This window comes from Anomaloglossus baeobatrachus, chromosome 5 (genome assembly GCF_048569485.1).
Source record: "Anomaloglossus baeobatrachus isolate aAnoBae1 chromosome 5, aAnoBae1.hap1, whole genome shotgun sequence".
Lineage (NCBI taxonomy): Eukaryota > Metazoa > Chordata > Amphibia > Anura > Aromobatidae > Anomaloglossus > Anomaloglossus baeobatrachus.
This window is the reverse complement of record NC_134357.1, coordinates 438,525,704-438,552,275: the sequence shown is the minus strand read 5'-3', so window position 1 is coordinate 438,552,275 and position 26,572 is coordinate 438,525,704. Positions and strand designations below refer to the sequence as shown.

Genomic DNA, 26,572 nt, shown 5'->3' with positions numbered 1-26,572 from the left:
ATCTCATCCCATTATGGCCTCTTTCTCCTGCAGATCTCATCCCATTATGGCCTCTTTCTCCTGCAGATCTCATCCCATGTGCTCCTTTTCCCGTATAGCTCCCATCTTATGTGGATCCTCTCCTTATAGCTCCCATCTTATGTGGCCTCTCCCCATATAGCCACATATAGCTGCCATCTTATGCAGCTCCTCTCCCTGCATCTTCGGCTCACTGAGCGCTTACCTGCTGCAAGCATCGTCAGCTTCTCCTCTCTCCTCCCTCCTCCTCCGCGGCTCGTCTCTGCACGCTGACAGATGGCAGTAGGAGGAACTACCTCCCCACACTGCCGTTACCTCTCTGCAGCGTCAGCACGTCGCTACATGCCGGGGCAGGAAGCAGACAGGCTCCACTGTACTCGGAAGTGAGGCGCGGAGGTACGGGGATTCATTTGTGTCAGTGTCTTAAAGAGACACTAACGCAAATGAATACAGGGAACCGGGTCGCCGCAGCTGTTTCTTGCTGGTTCTGGGAACCGGCTATTTTAACAACCGGTTCTCCAGAACCGGACAGAACCGGCTGAATCCCACCCCTGCCTGGAGGTGTGTTTGGGGTGATTGTCCTGTTGAAAAATAAATGATGGTCCAACTAAACGCAAACCGGATGGAATAGCACGCCGCTGCAAGATGCTATGGTAGGCATGCTGGTTCTGTATGCCTTCAATTTTGAATAAATCCCCAACAGTATCACCAGCAAAGCACCCCCACACCATCACACCTCCTCCTCCATGCTTCACGGTGGGAACCAGGCATGTAGAGTCCATCCGTTCACCTTTTCTATAAAGACATGGTGGTTGGATCCAAAGATCTCAAATTTGGACTCATCAGACCAAAGCACAGATTTTCACTGGTCTAATGTCCATTCCTTGTGTTCTTTAACCCAAACAAGTCTCTTCTGCTTGTTGCCTGTCCTTAGCAGTGTTTTTCTAGCAGCTATTTTACCATGAAGGCCTGCTGCACAAAGTCTCCTCTTAACAGTTGTTCTAGAGATGAGAAGGTGTGTCCAAACTTTTGGTCTGTACTGTACCTTTATAATAATAAAGAAATATCCACCAGATTTGATATGTTCGGCTTTGGTTATTCAGGCTGAGAGCTGGTTTGTGTGATCGGTGCACAGTGACACAAGACCTAGCTAAGAAGAAGCAACAAGAATACGAAAACTGTCACTTCCACAATGTTCAGCAGATCTCCTCTCTAAGTGAGTATATACCGTACACCCCAATCCTCCATTAGATTCAAAAAAACAACTAAACTCTATTTATTTATTTTTTTGTAAATTTGTCCAGCATGAAAAGTTATGAAAGTTTGTAAATCACTTTATTAGGGGGCTTGTCTTCATTTCTATTAAAAATTGCATGTAAATGGCTTCCAAACGTGCTTTTTCCCAGTCTATTTGCCTGCCTTTAGCTGCATTGCTATCAGAATGTACTCATTTGGAGTACTGATGATGGCAGTGATGGGTCCGTTCAGTATCTGTTTGTCACTGCAGGAGATTGTAGGAGGACACAGACGCTGACCCTTTCACTGCCATCATCTGTACTCCAGAGGTGTCTGGCAGCAGCTTACGGTACTTTTTCTTTCCCCACTCAAACCACATGTATGCCCAGTGTGGATCCAAAACTGTGGATCCAAAACTGTGCAAGCAGCCCTTTTTTTTTTTTTTTTGCAACTATCATATTTTATTTCGTCAAAGGGTCACCTAGGCTTCAGAGGTGTGCATAGCCCCTTCTCTCTCCTCTTTTCTTAGTTACACTCCGTTAGCCTTTTGTGCATGTCTAATAAATGCGTAGTTATGGACTTAGTGTAAATGTGGAATGAACAGGTTTAGATTTAACTTTTACAAGATCTTTTCCTTTCTGCAGCCAATGAAATTAATTTGTTAAAGGAAGAGAACAAGACCCTGCTGGATGAGCTGAGGAAAGCCAAATGTGTGGAAATGAACTCCAGGTAGAACAGCATTTTACAGATCTTTCATTTAAATGGTCACTGTCACTTCAACAAACAATCAATAGTAAAAACGAATATAAGAAACTTTGTAATAGGGCTTATCAGAGAGAGATGCTTCTTTCTCCACTTATGAGCCACTTCTCCCTCCTCCAAATCCCCGGTTATTGAACTTCACCATTCACTCTGAAAAACTGATCAAATTTGTCATAATCAAAACAACACAACTTCCAGTTTACGGAAGGATCAGATTACAGCTGCCTATGGAAGTGTAACAATGAGGTACAGACATATATAGATTACTGCGGAATTCTAGTGTTTTATTCCCAGTGCTGACTTCAGAGCTACACTGCTCAGTATTGCTGTATAAGGCTACGTCCCCATGATGAGCTTTTGGTGAGTTTTTGACGCTGTGTATTTTCACTGCCTCAAAAAATATGCAGCGTCTTACAAATCCAGCAAAGTGGATGGATTTATAGAAATCTCCTGCCCATTGTGCTTCTATTCACACAGCATAACCTGACCTGCGGTGCACGTTTAAAATCTGCAACATGTCAATTTCTCTTGCAGCTACGCTGAGGTTTTATACAGTATTTTTTGGATTATAAAACGCACTTTTCCTCCCAAAAACTTGGGAGGAAAATGAGGGGTGCGTCTTATAATGCGAATGTAGCTTACTTGGAGGTGGAGAATGGGGGCTGTGCTAGCTGCGGTGGGGCTGTGCTGACTGCGGTGGGGGCTGTGCTGGCTGCAGGTGCCGTGCTGGCTATGTGGAGCAGGGTGGTGCAGCGGTTGAGATGCTCTGTCGGTGGTGCGGACTTCAAATAATGACACCCAGAGTAAGCGCGTGTGCAGATGGAGCTCTAGGCCCAAAATCTCATCTGCACACACGCCACCTCTGGCTCATTGATCTCCCAGCAGCGGACTTAATGACGCTTGGAGGTGGCCCCTTGGGCAGATTAGATCTTGGCTTGTCACCGCTTACAGAGCATGTGACACCTGCTGCACCACACAGCCAGCCTGGCGCCTATAGCCAGCACAGTTCCCACCACTGCTAGCACAGTCCCCACCGCAACCAGCACAGCCCCCACCACAGCCAGCACAGCCCCCAACGCAGTGTCTGCAGCATCGCCCTACTCCAGCACCGCCCCTGCCTCCTGTGACCCTGCTCCACCGCCGCTGCCGCCACCCCCCAGTAAGACACCACTGGAGTATAAGGCAGTCCCCCCTTTTTTTTACCTTTTTTATCTCTAAATTTGGAATGCATCTTATAATCAGGTGAGTCTTATAAAACAAAAAATACTGTAAGTATATCAAAGTCTTGTCAAAGCCAAATTTCAGGAAGTATCAAAAATAAAGCAGCAATATTTAAAACCTGACCATACCAAAAAGAGACAAAAAACACAGCATCAAAGATCGATAAAAATGCATCCAAAAATGCATGTAAAAAAAAGTAACTTAATTTACATAATAGGTGCAGAAATTCTGCAATATCAAATCTCATCATGGGAGCGTAGCCTGACAGTCTCCATGTTGCTGCTGCTTCTGAACATGTGCTATAGTGACAGAGAGCAGGAATCCCTCATGTCTGTGTGTAATGTATATGGAAGACCTCATAGCAGCCACTCTCCCTAACTAGCTCAAAGACAAATCAAACCTAACGACAGAACTTATGTGTCGCCCTGGGCAAGCCAGGGGACACAGGTCACAACACCACCACACCCCACACTCCAGGTAGGCACATCTGCTAACCAGAAATCCTTGTTGCCTTCCTCCAGGAGTCTGTTGATGCACACCAGGGGGTGGGCCAGGCGGTTGGCTCCGCCCACCGAGGAGCTCACAACTCTGGAGGCAGGAAGTAACCAGGCAGATTAGCCCAGGGAGGGCAAGAGTGCAGTTCTGTCAGGGAGGAGGAAGTGGAAGGAGTGAAGAGTAGCCCAGGCAGGGCTTGAGTAAAGAGCAGTCAGCCCAGGCAGGGCAAGTGTGAGGAGCTGAAGTGAGAAGTAAACAGCTAAGTGAAAGTGGTGAAAATAGAGAAGTGTAAAGGAGAAAAGCAAGTAAAGTACAGAAGGAAAGAAAGCCTGAGAGCCCAGCTTTGTGGAGGGCCAGAACAGCAAGGTCAGCGACGGCGGTGACTGTCCGGAGGGGGACCGTTTGGAAGTTCCTGGAAGGACCCCGTTGGCTGTGTGCCCGGTGGTCTGGAGCAGTGTTCCGAAGGACAGTCAGCACCAGGGCAGGGGCCTCTCGGACCCCGGCAAGGCTAGGAGTCGCCAGATTTGCCAAATCCGTCAGTGAAGGGGACGTAGATCCCCCAACAACCAAGTCCCGATTGACGGCAACAGCCCGACCATTACCGGGGAGACACCGCCACCGCCAGGGCACCAGTTTCCCCAGGGCCAGCGCCTGCGGGCAAAGTGTAGAGCTCCTCCGGCCCAGATTGCAGTCGGGGAGCGGGTAACCGGAGGGAATCCACCGCTACCATCAGACAACACAGGTGCAAGGAAGAGAGACGTCACCGTCACCTACCGGGAGTGCAGGTGCAGCCGTCTGTGGGACCGTCCTACCAGCCGTTGGTTTACCGTACAAACTGTGTCCGTGTCTCAGGCTGAGTGAGTACCACAGTGCCGCAAGGCACAGCGCTGCCCCCGCGTCCCTGCGCCCACCGGGCCCTACACTTCACATCTCTTCACTGGGCCCCGGGATCACCAACCCCTACCCACGGAGGGGCAACACAACACCTGGCTGCTCCGCATCACCATCCCCGGGACCCCCATACTGAGCAGCGGTGGTGCAATCACCACAACCGTGGGTGGCGTCACGAACTATAACAATCCCCACACCCAACAAACACCCCCCTTTCACTCACGGGCGAGGAGTGTCGCTCGAGACACCCGGGATCCGGCCCACAGCTCGAGCCACCAGGAGCAACTGCCGGACCCGAGCAGAAGGGGTGAGCGCGGTGTGCTGACACCCTCCTCCCCGCCCGCGACACTTACACATGGAAAAACGGTGAAGAATGCAAGATAGATCTATACAGAGAGTGAAAAAGTATTGAATGCGTCACCAACGTAAACATATTTCTAAAGTATATATATTTAAGGTGGTATTGACGGGAATTTCTCACCAGATGTTGGTAACAAACCATCCGATCCACACAGGCAAAGAAATTAAACCATAGATGTCCATAAATTTAATAATGTGTAATAATGAGAATTTACACAGGGAAAAACACACTTGCTAAAATTTGTTTAGTACTTTGTTCAAAAGCCTTTGTTGGTGATGACAGCTTCCTCATGTATGGAGAAAGTAGTCGCATACATTGCTCCGGTGTGATTTTGGTCCATTCTTCCACACAAACACTCTTCAAATCCTGAAGGTTCAGTGGGCTCCTTCTATGAACCCTGAGCTTTAGTTCCTTGCATACATTTTCTATTGGATTCAGGTCAGCTAATTGGCTGGGCCATTCTAGCACCTTTATTTTCTTTGTCTTAAACCAATTGAGAGTTTCCTTAGTTGTGTGTTTGGGATCATTGTCTTGATTAAATGTCCATCCCTGTTTCATTATTTTGGTAGATGACAGCAGATTTTTATCAAGAATGTTTTAGTACATTTGTCCGTTCATCCTTCCTTTAATCATATGAGGTTTGCCAATGCCATATGCTGAAAAACAGCCTCACACTATGATGTTCCAACATTCAAACCTCACTGTTGGTTTGGTGTTTGGGGTGATATGCAGTGCCTTTTGGCCTCCAAACATGGTGTGTATTATGGCATCCAAAGAGTTAAAGTTTGTTCTCATCTGACCAGACTATATTCTCCCAGTATTGCACAGGCTTGTCTAAAACTGTTGAGCAAACTTGAACATGCATTTTAATCAGCAATGGAGTCTTGTGTGGTGAGAGTGCATACAGGTCATGGAGGGTGAGTGCATTACTTATTGGGTTTTTTTTAAACAACTGTACCTGCCAATTCCAGATCCTTATTTAGCTCTCCACAGGTGGTCCTTGTGTCTTATGGTCATGTCACACACAACGACAGCGATGATGACGTCGCTGCTAAGTCACCATTTTCTGTGACGTAGCAGCGATGTTGCTAGCGATGTCGCTGTGTGTGACATGCAGCAACGACCTGGCCCCTGCTGTGAGGTCGCCGGTCGTTGCTGAATGTCCTAGACCATTTTTTGGTCGTTGCTCTCCCACTGTGAAGCACACATCACTGTGTGTGACAGCGAGAAAGCATCGAACTGAATGTGCAGGGAGCCGGCTTCTGTGGACGCTGGTAACCAAGGTAAATATCGGGTAACCAAGCAAAGGCTTGGTTATCCGATATTTACCTTCGTTACCAGCGTCCGCACGCAGCTTCTTGAAGCCGGCTGCCTGCTCCCTGCACACGTAGCCAAGGTACACATCGGGTAACTATAAGCAAAGCGGTTTGCCTATTAACCCGATGTGTACTCTGGCTATGAGTGCAGGGAGCCAGCGCTAAGCGGTGTGCGCTAGTAACCAAGGTAAATATCGGGTAACCAAGCGAAGCACTTTGCTTGGTTACCCGATATTTACTTTAGTTACCAAGCGCAGCATCGCTTCCACGCGTCGCTGCTGGCTGGGGGCTGGTCACTGGTCGCTGGTGAGATCTGCCTGTTTGACAGCTCACCAGCGACCATGTAACGACGCAACAGCGATCCTGATAAGGTCAGATCGTCGTGGACATGCTGTCCATTATGTCATCGCCGATGTGTTGCCATGTCTGCTGAAGACCCCTGTGCCTGTCATTACATTACTCCTGTGAAAGTTAGCCTGTAGCTAGTGTTCATAGGAGATCGTGATTTTCGCTATACACAGCAGTACTGATGCACTGCTGTGTATAGTACAAGTGATCGGATGATCGCAGGTTACAAGGACTAGTAACTACCAGGGCTGTGGAGTCGGAGTCGTGGAGTCGGAGTCGGAGCTCATTTTGGTGGAGTCGGAGTCGGTATAAAATGCACCGACTCCGACTCCTAAAATATATAATAAATTGGGGACAGGAGTGCAATGCAGAATGTGCTGAATATTTTACTAAATAATAACATTTAGTATAATGCTTATATTTAAGTGAAACATTTATTGTAGTACAATGTGAACATCAGACATTTAATTGTTTTTATGATACAATAATCAAGATATTTGGACAGAACATAAAATATTTATTGGAATACAACTTTAGAACACAAAAAACTAATAAATTGTAAATATGTAATATATATATATATATATATATATATATATATATACACACACAGTGTATATACACACACAAGATATATATGTAATCTACTGTATATTACATAGTGTATTACATATTTACAATTTATTACAGTTTTTTGTGTTTTAAAGTTGTATTCCAATAAATATATTTTATGTTCTATCCAAATATCTTGATTATTGTATCATAAAAATTATTAAATGTCTGATGTTCACATACACATATTCATGTACTACAATAAATTTTTCACCTAACTATAAGCAATATATGTAGGAGCCGGAGTCGGAGCCGGAGTCGGAGTCGGAGCCGGAGTCGGAGCCGGAGCCGGAGTCGGAGTCGGTGCAAGAGAATTTGAGGAGTCGGAGTCGGAGTCGAAGGTTTGGCTTACCGACTCCACAGCCCTGGTAACTACAGTAAATAGTGAGAAAAGTGAAAAAATATGAAAATATAAAAACAGTTAATCACCCCTCCTTTAACCCATTAAATAGAAAGCAATAAAAAAACACATTTGGTATCGTAAAAGTTTGATCTATCAAAATATAAAATAAATTAAAACATTTTTTGTTGTTAATTAAATGCAATAGGAGGCGATCAAATTTTCGAATCTACCCCAAAATGGCATGAGTGAAAATGTCAGCTCAGGGTATAAATACAAGCCCTCACACAGCACCATATTCCGAAAACTGAAACTTATGGGAGGTACAATACAAGGCTTATTTTTAGGAATGGTCGGAGATTCAGATGGCACTGCTGAGTCCAAACTGAGATACTATAGCTGCAACAATAGCATCTGCAGCCCCTCGTGGGAGGGATTAGTGAGCGATTCATCTGCTCTGTGTTAAGTGGTCCCTAGCTCTGAACAAAGCTCGCCATTGTAGGAAATTCCCTGGACTAAATCCATATGTTAGCATATAATAAGATGTAAGGGTGTGTACACGTTGTGTAGAACAGGTTCCACCAGTCTGTAATCGGGCAACGTTTGTTTCCAGTGTAATCACTTTGTTTTGAGCAACAGAGACATTTTCTATAATAACCAGGTAAATATATTATTTCACAATTTTTTGGTAAGGAGGGTGGGAATAAACCCGACTACTCCTTGCAAATGTCACTATATGTTCAAGTAACTCAATTTTTTCCTCCCCATAGTTTTTTCTATCTATATACAATTGAATGCATACCTGCAGTATTAACTATTGCCACTAGAGGCTGCTGTAGTACTACTATTATAATTTTAACCCTTCCACCCCCAAGCCTGTTTTCACCTTCAGGCCAATTTTTTTCATTTCTAACCAGTGTCACTTTATGATGTAACTCTGTAACGCTGCAAAAGATCCCGGTGACTCTGAGAATCTTATTTCGTGACACATTTGTACTTTGCTAGTGGGAAATTTAGGATGATATTTTTGCCTTTATTTGTGAAAATTGGCAAAAACAATTTACAATTTCGCAATTTTCAAACTTTCAGTTTTTATGCCCTTAAACCAGAGAGTTCTGTCACACGAAATAGTTAATAAATAACATTTACCACATTTTTACTTTATATTAGCTCAATATTTTAAACCTAATTTTTTATTTTTTTTTTAATTTTTAGGACGTTAGAAGGGTTAAAAGTTTATCAGCAATTTTTCGTTTCTCCAACAAAATTTACAAAATTAATTTTTTTAGGGACCACATCACATTTGAAGTGACTTTGAGAAGCATAGGTGGCGGAAAATACCCAAAAGTGACATTCTAAAAACTGCACCCCTCACACTGCTCAAAACCACATCCAAGAAGTTTATTAACCCTTCACGTGCTTAACAGGAATTAAAGCCATGTGGAAGGAAAAAATGAAAAATTTACTTTTTCCCACAAAAATGTTGCTTTAACCCCAAATCTTTTATTTTCACAAGGGTAGCAGGAGAAAATGCACCATACAATTTGTTATGCAATTTCTGCTGTATACATATGTGGTAGAAAACTACTATTTGGGTGTACGGCAGGGCTTGGAAGGGAAGGAGTGCCATTTTGGATGCAATAGGTAGCAGACACTATGTCACATTTGAAGAGGCCCTGAAATGACAAAACACATGAAAACCCCAAATCCAACCCTATTTTGGAAACTATACCTCTCGGGGAATTCATCTGGGGCATCATTGAGCATTTTTAACCCTCAAACAATGCACAGAATTGTATAACATTGGGCTGCGTAAATGAAAATTACCATTTTTTTCCACTAAAACTTTGATTTGGACCCAAATTTTTAATTTTCAAAAGGGGTAAAGGGAGAAAACAAACAATTCAATTTGTTCTGAAATTTCTCCTGAGTTTGCCAGCACCCAATCTGTGAATGAAAACTAATTTTGAGGCACAGGGCAAAACTCAGAAAGGAATGACGTGATTCAGATGACCTTCCCAATGGATCCCTTCAGTATAATGAAGCAGCAGTATTACTCTGGACTTCATTTGGCCTCTGTTCAGCGTTGTCCTTTTCAGAAGTGAACAAAACTGTGGTTGTGCTTTTATGCACCCTTGAAAAGACGGACACCAGCGGATCATAGCACAGACTACTGTGACTCCATCTGCCTTATTATAGGGAATCCTCTGTCAGGGGTGCTGTGTGAATCACGTATTTTAGAGATTTACACGGAAACCTGATGTAAGTGTTTAGCATAGAGCACAGGATAAATGTGAGCCAAGCCTTACTGCGAACTGCGACGGAGAATGAACAAATCAATAGCAGGTCAAGAATTGCATAGAATTTTTTACGCCATTCATGTAGTATAATTGATTAGGCGACTTTATTCTTCGTATAATTACAGTGATATTGGATTATGAAGTTTTTATGTTTAGCTACTATTGCACACTAAAAAACTTTTTTTTTCTTTTTTTCTTTTTTAAAAAGTTTTGTATCTCTATATCTTGAGACCTATAATTATTCTGTATTTCTGCCAAGAGTCATGTGAGGGCTTGTTTTTTGCGTGATGAGTTGACATTTTTATTGGTATTTTCAGGCACATTTATGTGTTGATAGCCAGCTATTCCGGTTTTGAACGTAAAAGAGTAATTCAGGTATTTTTGTGGGGGATTTTTTTTTTATGTTCATCGTGTAGTAAAAATTAATAAAACAGCTTTATTTTTCGGGTCAATACAATTTATATAAATGTCACATTCATTTTTTAATGTTTTCCACTTTTACACAAAACTATTTTATAGAAAAATTATTGCTTTTGCATCACTATATTCTGAAACCTATAGCTTTTTTATTTTCTTCGGATGAAGCTCAGTGTGGGCTTATTTTTTGCAGGATGAGATGACTTTTTCAGCGATGCCATATTTACTTGCATGGAACTTTTTTATTGCGTTTTTTCACTTTATTTTTCGTAGGTACAATGAAGAAGCAGCATTTTTTGCCGTATTGTTTTATTTATTTTCTTACAGTGTTTACAGAAGGGGTTAACTAGTGTGGCAGTTTCATAGAGCGGGTCGTTCTGAATACGCCAATACTAAAAATGTGTACTTTTTTGTTTGAACATAAATTTTCATATTTATTGGTAGAAAAAAATTAGCATTTTTTATTTTATTTTTTTTTTACAATTTTTTAATTTTTTTTATTTTTTTTTTACTTCGTCCCAGGATGTAGCAAATAAAGGATCGGCACTCCAAACTTCATAAACGATTAGAAGGGATCTATTCCATAAGTATTCAGGATACAAGCAAAGAAGGAACGTGTTTTTGGCTAATATGTCTTTTTCAAAGTCAAAAACGCATTCTTCTTTGCTTGTATCCTGAATACGTATATGGTTATTTGCAATCAACTATCATTTTAAATAGAAAAATATAAAATAACCAGTATATTCGAAACAAAACAGGGTATAAATAAAATATTCTAATATTTTTAGCGACAGGAGCAGGTCCAGGAGTCAAACCCCTGAAAACAGTGTCACCCCCGAGGCACAGCAGCCCGGACTCTCCACCGCAAATCAGAAAAACTGCACTGAAAAGACCAACAAAGACGGGGAGACGCCAGAAATGATCCCTGAACGTCAAACGACTGAAGGTCAGACACTACACTTTTGAGATCTGTCAGCTAAAGTAAGGAGATAAGTGGCTGCCAGACAATTCTGTCGCTGCTTATCTTCTTGGAGGACAAAGCATCAGGCTTGATAAAATCCAACATGATCCTTTCATGCCTCCATAACCATAAGAGATCTGCCAACGTATAGCAGGACGTTTGTGTGAATGGGAAACTGATTTGATAACGGCATAACGCTTACATCCTATATTTTTATGTCAGAAACATGTGCAGCCATCCTAAGACTGTCGCCAGCAGTGAAGCATTTACAGGGGCTGGATAATGACGCTCGCCAGGCTGACATGGTATGATATGTGTGACCACAAATAATCCATAATCATACTTCTATAATATATCATCATTTCCTATAAGGCCAGGAATTTATAGAATAACTAGCTGTACTACCCGGCTTCGCCCGGGTTAATAACTGCTGTTAACAAAATAGAATGTATTAACAAAAATGTATTCTGCACACAAAAACCGAAAAAAAAATAGATATAAATGTAATTATAATGTCTGTCTCCCCCTCTGTATATATCTCTCTGTCTCTCTCTCTCTCTTTGTCTGTCTTTCTCTTTCCCTGTCTGTCTCTGTCTGTCTCTGACTGTCTCTGTCTTTCTTCTCCGTCTGTCTCAATCTCTTTCCCTGTCTGTCTAGCTATCTCTTTCCCTGTCTGTCTATCTCTGTCTCTTTCCCTCTCTTTCCCTGTCTGTCTCTTTCCCTCTGTCTCTTTCCCTGTGTCTGTCTCTTTGTCTGTCTCTTACCCTGTCTGTCTCTTTCCCTCTCTTTCCCTGTCTCTCTTTCCCTGTCAGTCTGTCTCTTTGTCTGTGTCTGTCTTTGTGTCTGTCTCTTACCCTGTCTGTGTCTGTCTTTCTCTGGCTGCATTGTGACATGCCAAAATTCCATTTAAGGGCGTGGCTGCGCATTCTTCTGAAGTTCTGGCTGCACTGTGGCTCCCAGCTCCATTCGCTTTAATGGAGGCAGGTTTTTTGGTGAATAACTGTAAAGCGCGGGGTTAAAATTTCCCCTCAAAACATAGCCTATGATGCTCTCGGGGTCCAGAAGTGTGTGTGTGCAAAATTTTGTGGTTGTAGCTGTGACGATGCAGATGCCAATCCTGGACACACACACACACACACACACACACACACACATATATACATACATACATACATACATACATACATACATACATACATTCATTCAGCTAGCTTTATATATTAGATTGCCATTGCCCAACTAAGTGTTCAATGACCCTCAGAGTCCATCAGTTATGATGGGCTATGCATTATATGCTTCCATCCGAAAATTTTGTCTAACATCACCATACACATGCACGCTCCGCTCAGTTGAGCATTCATGTTTTTTCAATGGATACAGGGGAGTAAGCTGCTCTCAGACAACTCTTGCAGTGATTTATTTCCCTTAACAATTATACACTGAAATTCAACTCCCCCCGATTCTTCTGGTCCCTGACATCATTTATGTCCACCAGCCCCACTGATATTTGGACTCCTCTAGTGGCTGAATATCTCTGTAAGGTCTAAAATGGCAAAATACAAGTCTAGGTTGTGATGACCCAGGGTGGACCTACAGCTAATTGTATGTTATTCTCTAGACTATGTCTGGGGTGCAGAAACTTTTCCTGAGCACACAGAACCAGCAAAGAATATCAAACCAGCTCCACGGGACCATTGCTGTAATGAGACCAGGAGTGAAGAGCGCCCCCAGCGTGCTACCATCACCCATCCATAGGCGGAGCCCAAACTACGAATCGTGAGTTACCTGCTTTATATACTGGAGTTTAAAAATATATAGGATGGCATTACATGGCTCTGTGGGGGTGTTAGGTATATAGATTCTGAGTGTGAGTGATATATTTTTATGGCTGAAAATATCATTAGTTTCTTAAGCTAATTTTCGTTATTGCAACTTTGTTTCTTCCTTCCATCTTTCCGAAACCCGTATTCTTTTTTCCGTTGCCTTGGCCATATGAGAGTTAGTTATGACACCATGCAATTTACCATATAATGTGTTGAAAAACGGAAAAAAAGTGAAGTTACAAAAAATGCAATTCCGCCATACTTTTTTATAGGTTAATTTTCAGGGCATCCATTGAGCATTAAAAGTTACCTGGCAGTACAACTCTCCAGGCCAGTATGATTATAATGATACAAAAAATTATAAGTTTTTTTATTGTATTGGCTTTAAAAAATTCTGAATTTAAAATTGTGTTGCCATATCCGGATATTTTCCTATTTTGTTTTACCATTGATAGAGTGGTGTGAGGGTGTCACAAACCACCGGGGGGGTCACTCAGAAATCCCCCGCGCTGGCTACCAGTACGTCACAATCGGGGGGTAACAAGTGGGGGTCACCCCTCCTTTATACCTCCCGACCGACAGACAGAGCACGTGACGCGCTCTCTAGCGCCCCTCTTATAGTCAGGCCAATTATGGAATTGCCCGACAATAAGCAAGGAGGCCGCTATACTACTTATGCCGATTATTGAAGGGTCCCCGGTGAGAGTAAGGTATATATTCCCCCGACCTCCGCGGGCGGAATATATAAAATCTCCCCGAATCTCACTGGCCTCCCCACAATAATCCTTGGCACAATTCGCTGCCACCAACCGATTTACGGTAACTATTAGCCGAACACACAGACGTGGGATTCAAGATCGAGATAACAGAACAGCCCAAGATTAATTATATAATTTAATCAGCCTAAAGCACACTAGAAACTACAATATATACAATAGGGAATCTACAGAATATACATATGTCAGAGTACAGTTACAAGCAAAGCATGGGTTACAGACAGGTATGCAATTCAATCAGTTACCTTGTGCGTCTGGCCACAGGGGGGCGCTGTAGACCAGGTTTCCAGGAACTCCCACAGATGTTTCCTGCACGTGACCCCCAGCGAAAGAACACTGGAAAATGGCCGAAGTAGGGTTATCAACCTGGACAAATCCAGGTCCCCTCCTACCTTCGTGACCTCAGAGGGAGCACTGCTCCACCCCTGGCTGGAGTTATGGACAAAATCCACAACATGGAATATGGCCATAACTTGGCCTGGGAGCGTCGTAGGCGGACGCCAATGCTCTCATTGTGACAGTTATGAATTTAGCTACAGAACGAGGGGACTCATGACCTGCCTGCCAGTTCCCCATTGGCTGATATCACGCCTAGGGCATTTCCCAATGTCCTGCTCCCATAAAAAGGGTGTGCCGGCATCGTCCGCATGCGGAGACACCATTTTTATGGTTGCCGTATTTATCGGAAATATGGCTTGCGAGATATGAACCATTTTTTACTGGAGTCGTTCTGTCTGCTAGTTCCATAGCCTTGCTAATGAGATACAACTCTTGTTACAGGGTGACGGCAGGGAGTCATCCTGTGTCCATTGTTCCCACACCACCTCATCTCCATATCACAGGAGATGGCCATGGGATTTGTTGCTAAACCAGTTGTGTGAAGGAAAGGGGGGTGACACCAGGAGAGGGCTTCCTGACATAACTTGAATATCATGATTTATCGTCATATCTCCGGATTTACCTCACACCTCCCCCCTTTTGAGGGCGCTAGGGGGCAGCACACTCCGGTGTTCCCCCGTGCGCCCGTCCGCGACCTCTCCTTGTCGGGACAGCCCGTCTGCGTTACCGTGGTCACGGCCCCTTTTGTGGCGAATGGTGAAGTTGTATTGCTGGAGCGCAAGGCTCCATCGCAACAGTCGCCCATTCGTCCCAGAGACGGTGTGCAACCAGCTGAGGGGGTTGTGGTCCGTCTCCACGATGAAGTGGCGCCCGTATAGATAGGGTTGCAGACGCTGCAGGGCCCACACTATGGCCAGGCACTCCTTCTCCATTGTGGAATAGGCCACTTCCCTCGGTAACAGCTTCCTGCTCAGGTACAAGACTGGGTGCTCTTGGCTCGCAGAGTCCACCTGGCTGAGCACCGCACCGAGGCCGAAGTCACTGGCGTCGGTCTGTACTACAAACGGCCGCGTGAAGTCGGCTGCTTGTAGCACGGGCGGGCTGGACAGGGCGTCCTTTAGGGCCCGGAAGGCTGTCTCGCAGTCCATTGTCCAATCGACTGCAGAGGGCAGCTTCTTCTTGGTGAGGTCCGTCAGGGGCTTTGCCAGGCTACTATAGCATGGAACAAACCTCCTATAGTACCCAGCGGTCCCCAAGAAGGACATCACCTGCTTCTTGGTCCTGGGGGTGGGCCAGGATGCGATGGCCTCCACTTTCTCAGGCTCGGGCTTCAGTGTTCTCCCACCTACCCGGTGACCGAGGTACTGGACCTCGCTCATGGCCAGCTGACACTTTCCCGGCTTGATGGTCAAACCTGCCTGGTGGATCCGCCTGAGCACCTGTGCTAGATGCTCTAGGTGGTCCTCCCAGGTGGGACTGAAGACGGCAATGTCATCCAGGTACGCGGCCGCGTACCCTTCAAGTCCCTTGAGCAGGGTGTTGACCATCCGCTGGAAAGTGGCAGGGGCATTCCTCATCCCGAATGGCATCACCGTGGACTCGTACAGTCCAAATGGGGTAATAAAGGCAGAGCGTTCCCTGGCCTTGCGAGTCAGGGGGATCTGCCAATATCCCCGGCTCAGGTCCATGATGGTCAGGTACTGAGCCCCGGCCAACTGATCGAGCAGGTCATCGATGCGTGGCATTGGGTACGCATCGGCGACCGTGACAGCATTGAGCCCCCTGTAGTCCACGCAGAACCGAGTGGTTCGGTCCTTCTTAGGGACGAGGACTACAGGCGAGGCCCAAGCGCTGTTGGATGCCTGGATCACCCCCAGCTTCAGCATCTCGTCAATCTCCTGGCGCATGTGTTGCTGCACCTCCAGGGAGACCCGATATGCTGAACGCCGGATCGGGGGATGATCCCCAGTGTCCACGTGATGGACAGCCAAGTCAGTCCTTCCGGGCTGGTTGGTAAACAACCCCCGGAAGGGGTGTAGGGTGGCCCACAGCTGGGACCGTTGGTCCTCCAAGAGCTGGTGGCCAACCTCCACATCCTCAATGGATCCGCCTGCCCTAACCTGGGCTAGCATATCCAAGAGGGTTTCCGCTTCTCCCTCCTCGGGCAGGTTGCACACGGGGAGCGCACATGCCTCCCGCTCATGATGTGCCTTCATCATGTTCACATGGAAGGGCTTCCGCCTTCCACGGGCAGGGTCCAGGGTGACCAGGTACGTCACAGGGTTGAGCTGCTGGTACACGAGGTATGGGCCTTCCCAGGCTGCCTGAAGCTTGTCCTGTGGTACGGGGACCAGTACCCACACCTTTTGACCCACTTGGTAGGTCCTCTCACAAGCGTTCTGGTCGTACCAACGCTTCTGATCGGCCTGGGCTTGAGCCATATTGTCGTGTACCAGTTGCGTCAAGGCCTGCATTTTGTCCCGGAAGCGCATGACATACTCGATAACCGACACTCCAGGGGTGGCCAAATCCCCTTCCCAAGCCTCTTTCACCAGAGCCAGGGGGCCCCGCACACGTCGCCCGTACAGGAGCTCAAACGGTGAGAATCCTGTTGAGGCCTGTGGAACCTCCCGGTAAGCAAATAACAGGTGTGGGAGATACCGCTCCCAGTCACGCCCATGGGAGTCGACCAACATCTTAAGCATCTGCTTTAAGGTGCCATTGAACCGCTCGCACAGGCCATTAGTCTGTGGATGGTACGGGCTGGCCACCAGATGTCGCACCTGGACTTGCTTACAGAGGGCCTCCATCAGCTGGGACATGAATTGGGTCCCCCGGTCAGTGAGCATTTCCTGGGGAAAACCCACTCGGGAGAAAATCTCCAGCAATGCGGTGGCCACCTTGTCAGCCCGAATGGACGACAAGGCCACTGCTTCTGGGTACCGGGTGGCATAGTCCACTACCGTCAGTATGAAGCGTTTCCCGGAGCTGCTGGGGATGGCCAGCGGGCCGACCAGATCCACAGCCACCCTCCTGAAAGGCTCATCGATGATGGGCAGAGATACCAGTGGGGCTTTGGGGCGTGGCCCCGCCTTCCCCACTCTCTGACAGGTTTCACACGAACGGCAGTAGGCAGCCACATCGGCCCCCATTTTTGGCCAGTAGAAATGCTGGTTTAACCTGGCCTTGGTCTTAGCGATCCCTAGGTGTCCGGCCATCGGAATCTCATGTGCGATCCGCAACAACTCCGTCCGGAACGGATAGGGTACCACCAACTGTCGGTCCCTGGGCCACGCCTCCGGTGAACCCTGCTGGACCGTGGCCCGGTACAGCCGTCCTTGGTCCCAGACCACTCGCTCCGGGTCCGAGTCCGAGGGAGGCTGTGCCGCCTGCTCCTTAAGAGCTTTCAGGCTGTCGTCAGCTTCTGACGCTGCCTGAAACCCCTGACTAGATGTGGCCAGAATCGACGAGACTGTCACATCTTCGGTCAGTACCCCGGGACCTGTGTCCTGGCCTCCACCTGACTCGGCTGCCACTTGGTCAGAAGGGGAAGAGCTATCGGACCTCCGGGAGGCCCCTTGGCTTCCAGCACTCCCACTGCGGGTGACAGCGGCCACAGCCGCTGCGACCGTGGGTCGTGCCTGCTCCTCCTCCGTTCCTGACCAAGTCGCCGGTTCAGGCAGACCTACCTGGCTTCCTGACACCCCGGTTGTGGGGGAACCATGCACCGAGATCTTACCTGGGAGCACTTCCGCTCCTGGACCGGCCCCAATCTCACCTGCCTGTTCCCCTCCTGCAGCAACAGAACCCCGCTGTGAAATCTCTGGGGACCCCACATTTGCTGTGGTAGCCCCCACCCCACACACTGGTCCTCCCCCTGCAGCACCCTGCTCTCTGCTTATCCCTGCAGAGGGCAACAGATCCCAGCTCACAGGCTGATTACTTGTAGAGGCATTGTCACACCTTTCTCTGACCCCCTCCCCTGTCGCAGCTGCAGCTGTGTGTGTGTCTATGGTGTCTATGCAAGCAGAAATATCAGAGTTCACTCCCCCCTCTCTCACATCATTCATAGATAACACATTAACATTGTCAGGAGTCATGTCAGTACGGGCTGAAGGTTCAGCCCTTGGTGGGGGCCCAAACTGGGAGGTTATCTGCCCCAAATCTGTCCCAAGTAGCACGTTTGCAGGGATCCGATCAGTTACCCCCACCTCCCTCACCCCTCGCCCTGCGCCCCAGTCCACATAAATGTCCGCAACAGGCAGCGCCGGGTCAATGCCTCCAATCCCGGAGACAGCGAGGGTTTTTCCAGGGATCAAGTCTTGGGGGGACACCATCTCAGGCCGCACCAGAGTCACCTCCGAGGCGCTGTCTCGCAGTCCTATGGTCACAGACCGGCCGACGGTGACAGGTTGGAAGCTGTCCAGGGACCTACCACCACCCCCACCCACACAATACACCTTGGGCGGCCCTTGGGACGGGGACGGAGCCGGGGCCTTGGGACGCTGAGGGCACATGGCCTTGAAGTGTCCAGGTAGGTTGCACTGGTGGCACCGTCTTGGTTCTGCCACGGGCCTGGAGAGGGGAGTTGAGGGGGACACCCCCTGCAGTCTAGGGGCAGGTGGGGCAGTCGCAGAATTCATCTTACCCCCTCTCCAGGTGCTGCTGGTGGCTGCTCTCCTGGCTTCAGGAGCCCGATTGTTGGTGTAGTCATCGGCCAGGGCAGCTGTAGCCGTGGACCCCTTTGGCTTCTGGTCTCGGATGAACTGGCGGAGATCCTCAGGGCAGTTCCACAAGAGTTGCTCCGTGATGAACAAGTCCAGGATCTCCGGTCCGGTGGAAAGCTGCAGGCCTTGGGTCCAGTGGTCGGCAGCTCGGGCAAGTGCCCGCCTGTGGTCAGCCCAGGAGTCCTTTGGTCCCTTCTGTAGGCTCCGGAACTTCTTGCGGTAGGACTCTGGGGTGAGGTTGTACTGTTGGATCAGGGCCCGCTTGATGGTGTCGTAGCCCTGATCTGCCTCAGCAGGCAAGTCCCCAAGGATATCCAGGGCCTTACCCCTTAAACGGGGGGTCAGGTATTTGGCCCACTGCTCCTTGTCCAGATGGTGCTGCAAGCAAGTCCGTTCAAAAGCAGTCAAGAAAGAGTCCAAGTCTCCATCCTTCTCCAGCACTGGGAAGTCCTCAACACGGACCTTTGGAAGTTTGGTGTCTTGAAGGTCACGTGTGGCTGATGAGGGCCGGAGCTGAGCTAGCTGCAGCTGGTGGTCACGGTCTGCCTGTTGCCGTCGCTCCGCAGCCTCACGCTCTGCCTGGCGCTCTTCACGCGCTGCCTGCCGCTCTGCCCTGCGCTCTGCCAGGAGTTCCTTGTAGCCCTCCTGGTCTCCAGCCTGGAGAAGGGCCATAGCCATTTGAAGAAGGCTATCCGAGCCTCCCAGGCTCGGTGGAATGGCACGTGGTGATCTGCGGCCCGCTGCGGAGCCTGGTGATTCACTGTCCATTGCAGAGCGGAGGGCTGGCATCTGGCTCGTTGAGGACCCTTGGGTGAGCTGCTCCTCATCTTGTCCATAATTGCTAGGTTGTGCAATGTCCTCTGCAGAGCTGTTTTCTGGCGTCGAGCTCCTGGAGGACTCGTGGGCAACCTCCTCATTACTGTCCACAGCACCGTCCTCCCTCTCTTCGGCTCCTGCCTTAGCATTGGCCAGTTGCATAGCTCTGCTCCTGGTGCCATCAGCCATTCTTGCAGACTTTTGGTCGCTGACACAGAACTGACACCTGATGCCTCCACACACCTTACAGTATCTGCACTCTGACACTCTAGTGTTGAGCTAGTCTGAAGACCCCAGCAGCCACAGCTGCTGCAGGCAGTCTTTAGTGTCTGGGAGTATGGGTCTCACACTCACACACACTATTATCTCGATCCCACCGCTATGCCACCAATATGTCACAAACCACCGGGGGGGTCACTCAGAAATCCCCCGCGCTGGCTACCAGTACGTCACAATCGGGGGGTAACAAGTGGGGGTCACCCCTCCTTTATACCTCCCGACCGACAGACAGAGCACGTGACGCGCTCTCTAGCGCCCCTCTTATAGTCAGGCCAATTATGGAATTGCCCGACAATAAGCAAGGAGGCCGCTATACTACTTATGCCGATTATTGAAGGGTCCCCGGTGAGAGTAAGGTATATATTCCCCCGACCTCCGCGGGCGGAATATATAAAATCTCCCCGAATCTCACTGGCCTCCCCACAATAATCCTTGGCACAATTCGCTGCCACCAACCGATTTACGGTAACTATTAGCCGAACACACAGACGTGGGATTCAAGATCGAGATAACAGAACAGCCCAAGATTAATTATATAATTTAATCAGCCTAAAGCACACTAGAAACTACAATATATACAATAGGGAATCTACAGAATATACATATGTCAGAGTACAGTTACAAGCAAAGCATGGGTTACAGACAGGTATGCAATTCAATCAGTTACCTTGTGCGTCTGGCCACAGGGGGGCGCTGTAGACCAGGTTTCCAGGAACTCCCACAGATGTTTCCTGCACGTGACCCCCAGCGAAAGAACACTGGAAAATGGCCGAAGTAGGGTTATCAACCTGGACAAATCCAGGTCCCCTCCTACCTTCGTGACCTCAGAGGGAGCACTGCTCCACCCCTGGCTGGAGTTATGGACAAAATCCACAACATGGAATATGGCCATAACTTGGCCTGGGAGCGTCGTAGGCGGACGCCAATGCTCTCATTGTGACAGTTATGAATTTAGCTACAGAACGAGGGGACTCATGACCTGCCTGCCAGTTCCCCATTGGCTGATATCACGCGTGGGGCATTTCCCAATGTCCTGCTCCCATAAAAAGGGTGTGCCGGCATCGTCCGCATGCGGAGACACCATTTTTATGGTTGCCGTATTTATCGGAAATATGGCTTGCGAGATATGAACCATTTTTTACTGGAGTCGTTCTGTCTGCTAGTTCCATAGCCTTGCTAATGAGATACAACTCTTGTTACAGGGTGACGGCAGGGAGTCATCCTGTGTCCATTGTTCCCACACCACCTCATCTCCATATCACAGGAGATGGCCATGGGATTTGTTGCTAAACCAGTTGTGTGAAGGAAAGGGGGGGTGACACCAGGAGAGGGCTTCCTGACATAACTTGAATATCATGATTTATCGTCATATCTCCGGATTTACCTCACAGAGGGTTTACTTTATTATCTGATTTTAGGGTTCATACAATGATTTGATTGCTTTTCTTTGCGTTTTTTTTTTGGGCAGAGGTGCTTTGACCGAAAAATGGCAATTTTGGAATTTCGGGGGTTTTTTTTCTTGACATTTTTGGTTAACGTAAGATCAAAATCTAAAGTTTGAACCAAATGTCAAGAAAAAAATAAAAATTCCAAAATTGCCCTTTTTCGGTTCTTGTTGGACTTCAAAATATTACCGCTATTAACAGATGTGGCGCTAATATTTTGAAGTTCAACAAGAAAAAAAGGGAAGGCGGCTTCCGGACTGTATAAAAACTTCAATAATTTATTAAAAAGGGCATATTAAAAACTAATTTTTCAAACAGGCATCTGGTATCTTACGCGTTTCGAGCGTCTACTGCTCTTAATCATAGATAGCAAATGAAAGAATTAGCAACAATTTATATACAAATGAAAAATACACAGATAAAACCAATTTATTGCAATGATTATTGAGCATGATTTGGATTACAATTAGCATATTGCACATCCCTGCAAGGTAGAGAGAGAGAAAAAACAATTCTCTCCTTGGAGGACTAACAAAGCTGAATACAATGCCCCTACTGATCTGAATAAGAATTCCTTGTAATTAGGAAGGCAGATAAGGGGGGTTGTGGTGTTGGATGCTGGCTTGTATGATATGGAGGTGCTTTCCATCTTAAAGGGAACCTGTCACCAGTTTTTTGCCCTATAAGCTGCGGCCGCCACCAGTGGGCTCTTATATACAGCATTCTAACATGCTGTATATAAGAGCCCAGGCCGCCGTGTAAAACATAAAAAACACTTCATAATACTCACCTAAACCGGTCACTGCGGTGGATGTGGCTCAAATGGGAGTCTTCGACCTCCGGTGCCGGTGCCTCCTGTTTCGGCCATCTTCATCCTACTTCTGAAGCCTGTGTGCATGACGCATCTATGTCATTCACACTTGCCGGTCCTGCGCAGGCGCAGGCGCACTACAATACTTTGATCTGCCCTGCTCAGGGCAGATAAAAGTGCGCCTGCGCGGGACCTGAATGCCAATGAGTGTGTATGACGTCGGACGCGTCATGCACCATGGCTTCAGAAGATGGAGGACAAAGATGGCCGAAAAAGGAGGAGTCGGCACCAAAGGATGAAGACGCCCATTTCAGCCACATCCACCACAGCGACCGGTTTCAGTAAGTATTATAAAGTGTTTTTTATGTTCTACACAGCGGCCTGGGCTCTTATATACAGCATGTTAGAATGCTGTATATAAGAGCCCACTGGTGGTGGCCGCATCTTATAGGGCAAAAAACTGTTGACAGGTTCCCTTTAAGTGATACTCATACTTACAAAAAGGTTTCATGAGACCCTACTCCTCTCTGTAAAGAGAAACTATTATCATTAGTATGGGAGGGCTCCAAGTCTCCAAGCAGTTGCAAAACTACAACTCCCAGCATGAAATTGTAATTGAGAGTTCTAGTTTTCAGGCTGTTAGACACCATTCAATGATGGTTCCCGTACAATGAAATTTCTTATAGGTTCATTCATTAATAATGACTGCATCTTGTTTACTCCACTATAGATATTCCAAGGAACCCCCAATGGAACCGTGTGGACCCTCTTTCCCGTTTGAACCTTTAAAACATGTGCTCTCAGAAGAACAATTCGCCCTTTTGAAACAACACTACATCCAGAAGCATCTGGCACAACGTGGCACTGGGTTACAGAGTGAGGGGGCCGCTCATATTTTATCAGACAAACATCGGGAGATTCCTTTAGAGCGGAAACGACCTGAAGATAATTGGGAAGAAAAAGTGGCAATGGCAGAGCTACAAGGAGCCATGTTGTATGTCCGAGAGCAAGGAATAATAAACCGACTAAACCAAGCAACCCAGAGAGAGAAACTTCACTACTTATTAACCAAGCAAAGCCAAGGGCTTAGGATACCAAATTCAAGGGGAGACGTCCAAAAATGTCTACGAAGGGAAAGCCAAGAAGAGAAGGAAATGTCCCTGATACAGGTTTTAAGTGCTCATTTGAGGAACAACAAGCATATAAATAGAGAAGAGGGGGCACAAGATTGGGAAGAGAAAGAGGCCGAGACAAGAGCCGAGGAGCAAGAAGAGGCTCCAGACACACCCCTTGACCTCTCAGACACCAAAAAAAGTCACCATGCCCATCGAAATGTCATCAAGAAAGAGCAAAGGCATAGTTATGGAGGGCATACACCGAGCCCAACGTCCAGGCAGAATGCCTCCCCTCCCATCAAGGCATCGTGTTCTGACCGCATACATGGGACTGGTCCGGAAGATACAAAATCGCAGGTGAAGGCCGAACATGATGTAGAGGGAGACACAAAAGATAAAGTGATTGTAAGTTAGCATGTATTTAGTGCAGCTTATTGATTGCGGTGGAGTGAAGGTCACACCACGGAAATCTGAGGTCCGCTTCTTTCCAAGAAACAGATCCACTTTTGTTTATAGATGCATCTGGTATTGCAGATCGTGCAAAAATAGACAAGGCCGATGAATAGGAGTGGTGCTGTTTGTCAGATAACCTCTACCCCCCCAAAAAATAAATTAAAAAAATTACATAGTAGGCATGCATCCAAATAAGAGAAAAGCCTGTTCAGCTATAGCATATTTTTGGCATATCTAACTGTGTCTATCATGTCTGCCGGTCTGACATCAAGAAGATGTAACTAGGTGGTGCCGTATGTAGATGAGCCTTTACCGCTATTCTCTCCCTTCTCCAAAGCGCTATAACACATGTTCAGCTTTGCCCAATAGTTGTATTAGCATATGTAGGCGTAATAACCACTACTGGGCTCCAGCACCTTAGGGCTCTGTCTTCCCCCACCTCATGGCCCTCGGGGTCCACATTACTCAAACACTTAAAAAAAGAGGCAATGACTGGTATTTCAGTATTGAAGTGAATGGGGCTGAGCTGCAATACCCAACACAACCATGGGCAAGAATGCAGAGACAAAATGTTTTAATGGCTTTTTTGTGCTTCTCATTAGGACTGTAATCTGGTTTCACAAGAAGACAGAGAATTATCTACTACAAAGAGACTAAGAAAGGGGCACAAAAGACACAGAGACTCAGGTGAGTACAGAGAGAGGGGAATGGTAATGTTTGATTCCTGTTTCACTGCAACAAATCTCTGCTGTCTGCAGACTGAACTGTACATGCGTCATATAACATTACTATTATGTATCATTAGATGAGGATGAAGAAGCAATGACAGACAGAAACTCCCCACAACATGACAGGAACTCCCCACAACAAGACCTGGAAGAAGAATCCAACTCATCAGACAGTGAGGTCTGGGTGCAAGACGTAAAATATGATATATGTAGTGTGTCACTGGCCCTCATATACAGTGTAGCCACATGCATCACCATACAGAGCACCTGTCATTTGCAGCCCTTTACAGTGTAGACACATGCATCACCAAAGTGCCTCCAAAATATGATATGATATATACAGTGTAGACATATTCATTACAATTAAGGATGAGCGAACCCGTGGAAGTTTGGGTTCACCGACTTCAGCCAGACTTTAGTTAAAAGTTTGGCGGTTCAGGACTTTGACTTTAGCCGAACTTGTCCCCGGACCCTATATAACAAAATGGAGACCCGAACCGCCGTGCTGTAAAATGCTCATAGTACACGCTAGGGGGCTGCAAAATGAAGTAAAATGAGGATAATGGTCCCACATACAAATGTGGATAGGAAATAATTAAAAAAAAAAATTAATTACGTGCGCTGAAGCCAGAGCAGGTAAAGCAGAAAATTTCAGGCAGCAACCCTCAGCTGTCAGCTTTACCTTGGCTGGTTATCAAAAATAGAGGGGCTCCCAAGCTGTTTTTTTTTTGTTTGTTTTTTTTAAATTATTTAAATAAATAAGAAAAACTACGTAGGCTCCACCTTAATTTTGATAACCAGCCAAGGTAAAGCAGACAGCTGAGGGCTTATATTATCAAGCTAGGAAGATCCTTGGTTATTTGGCCCATCCCAGCCTAAAAATAGCAGCCCTCCCAGAAGTGGCTCATCCATTACACGTGCTAATTGTCCTGGTGCTGTGGCAATTGGGTAACACTTTTGGGTTTGATGTGAGCTGTGAATTGACAGCTGGCATCAAGCCCAGGGATTAGAAATGGATAGACCCTTCCAATTAATAACCTGGAAAGTATAGAGTAAAAAAAAACCCACACAGGACGAAAAAGTTTTTTTGAATAAACACTCCCACACACGTCCTCGTTCACCAATTTATTGAATAAAAAAAATCCTCAAAGTTCCGATGTGATCTAATTGTTGAATAAAAACTCCCCCCACTAACTGCCTTTTCCCCCAATTTATTAAGTAAAAAGAAATCCTGGAAGTTCCGACATAATCCAATGGAATACAGAGAAATCTTTGTAGTTCCAACGTAATCCAATGGTGTAATGTCCTATGACACCCAACGATTCCTATGGAGCTTCATTCTGAAAACGTTCTCAGAACAAGGATCCATAGGTCACTGCCAATGGTGATGTCAGTAACTCAGTGATGTCTCCGCTCATGAGAAATTCCAGGCTGCTGCTGACTGTCAGTGACCTATGCAGCCTTGTTCAGAGCACAATCTCAGAATGAAGCTCCATAGGAATAGATGGACTCCATTGGATTACATTGGAACTTCAAGGATATTTTCTAATTAATAAACTGGTGAATGAGGGAGTGTGAGGGAGTATTCATTCACCAACCGGATTACGTCAGAACATCGAGGGTTTTTTTTATTCAATAAATTGGTGAATGAGGGCATGTGGGGGAGTGTTTATTCAGATAAACTTTTTTTCTTCGTGTGTGTGTGTGTGTTTATTTATTTGAACTGTACACTTGCTGTCTAATGGACACTCAGGTCCATTACTTACCCATGGCCTTTGATGCCAGCTGTCAATTCACAGTTGACATCAACCCCAAAAATATTACCCCAACTGTCACCGCACCTGGGCAATCAGCAAGAGCCAGGAAAGGTGCTAGAATTTTTCCATCTAATGGATGTGCCACTTATGGGGCGGCTGATATTTTTAAGCTGGTAAGAGCCAAATAATCATGGACCTTCCCAGCCTGATAATATCAGCCCTCAG

The 26,572-nt window shown here is 46.6% G+C and overlaps 1 protein-coding gene across 2 annotated transcripts in view; it reads left to right on the top strand.

Moving 5' to 3' along the window:
- RBBP8NL (RBBP8 N-terminal like) overlaps positions 1–26,572 on the top strand; it is a 101,589-nt gene that overhangs the window by 69,131 nt on the left and 5,886 nt on the right. Inside the window, exons 5-12 of one of the 2 annotated variants that reach the window (XM_075347772.1) lie at positions 1,122–1,234; positions 1,899–1,983; positions 11,106–11,263; positions 11,501–11,583; positions 12,897–13,054; positions 23,025–23,766; positions 24,465–24,549; positions 24,668–24,768. In XM_075347772.1, coding sequence (XP_075203887.1) covers positions 1,122–1,234; positions 1,899–1,983; positions 11,106–11,263; positions 11,501–11,583; positions 12,897–13,054; positions 23,025–23,766; positions 24,465–24,549; positions 24,668–24,768 — 1,525 coding nt within the window. Of the gene's footprint in view, positions 1–1,121; positions 1,235–1,898; positions 1,984–11,105; positions 11,264–11,500; positions 11,584–12,896; positions 13,055–23,024; positions 23,815–24,464; positions 24,550–24,667; positions 24,769–26,572 lie in introns of both variants that reach the window. The other variant, XM_075347771.1, reaches the window with a different exon arrangement.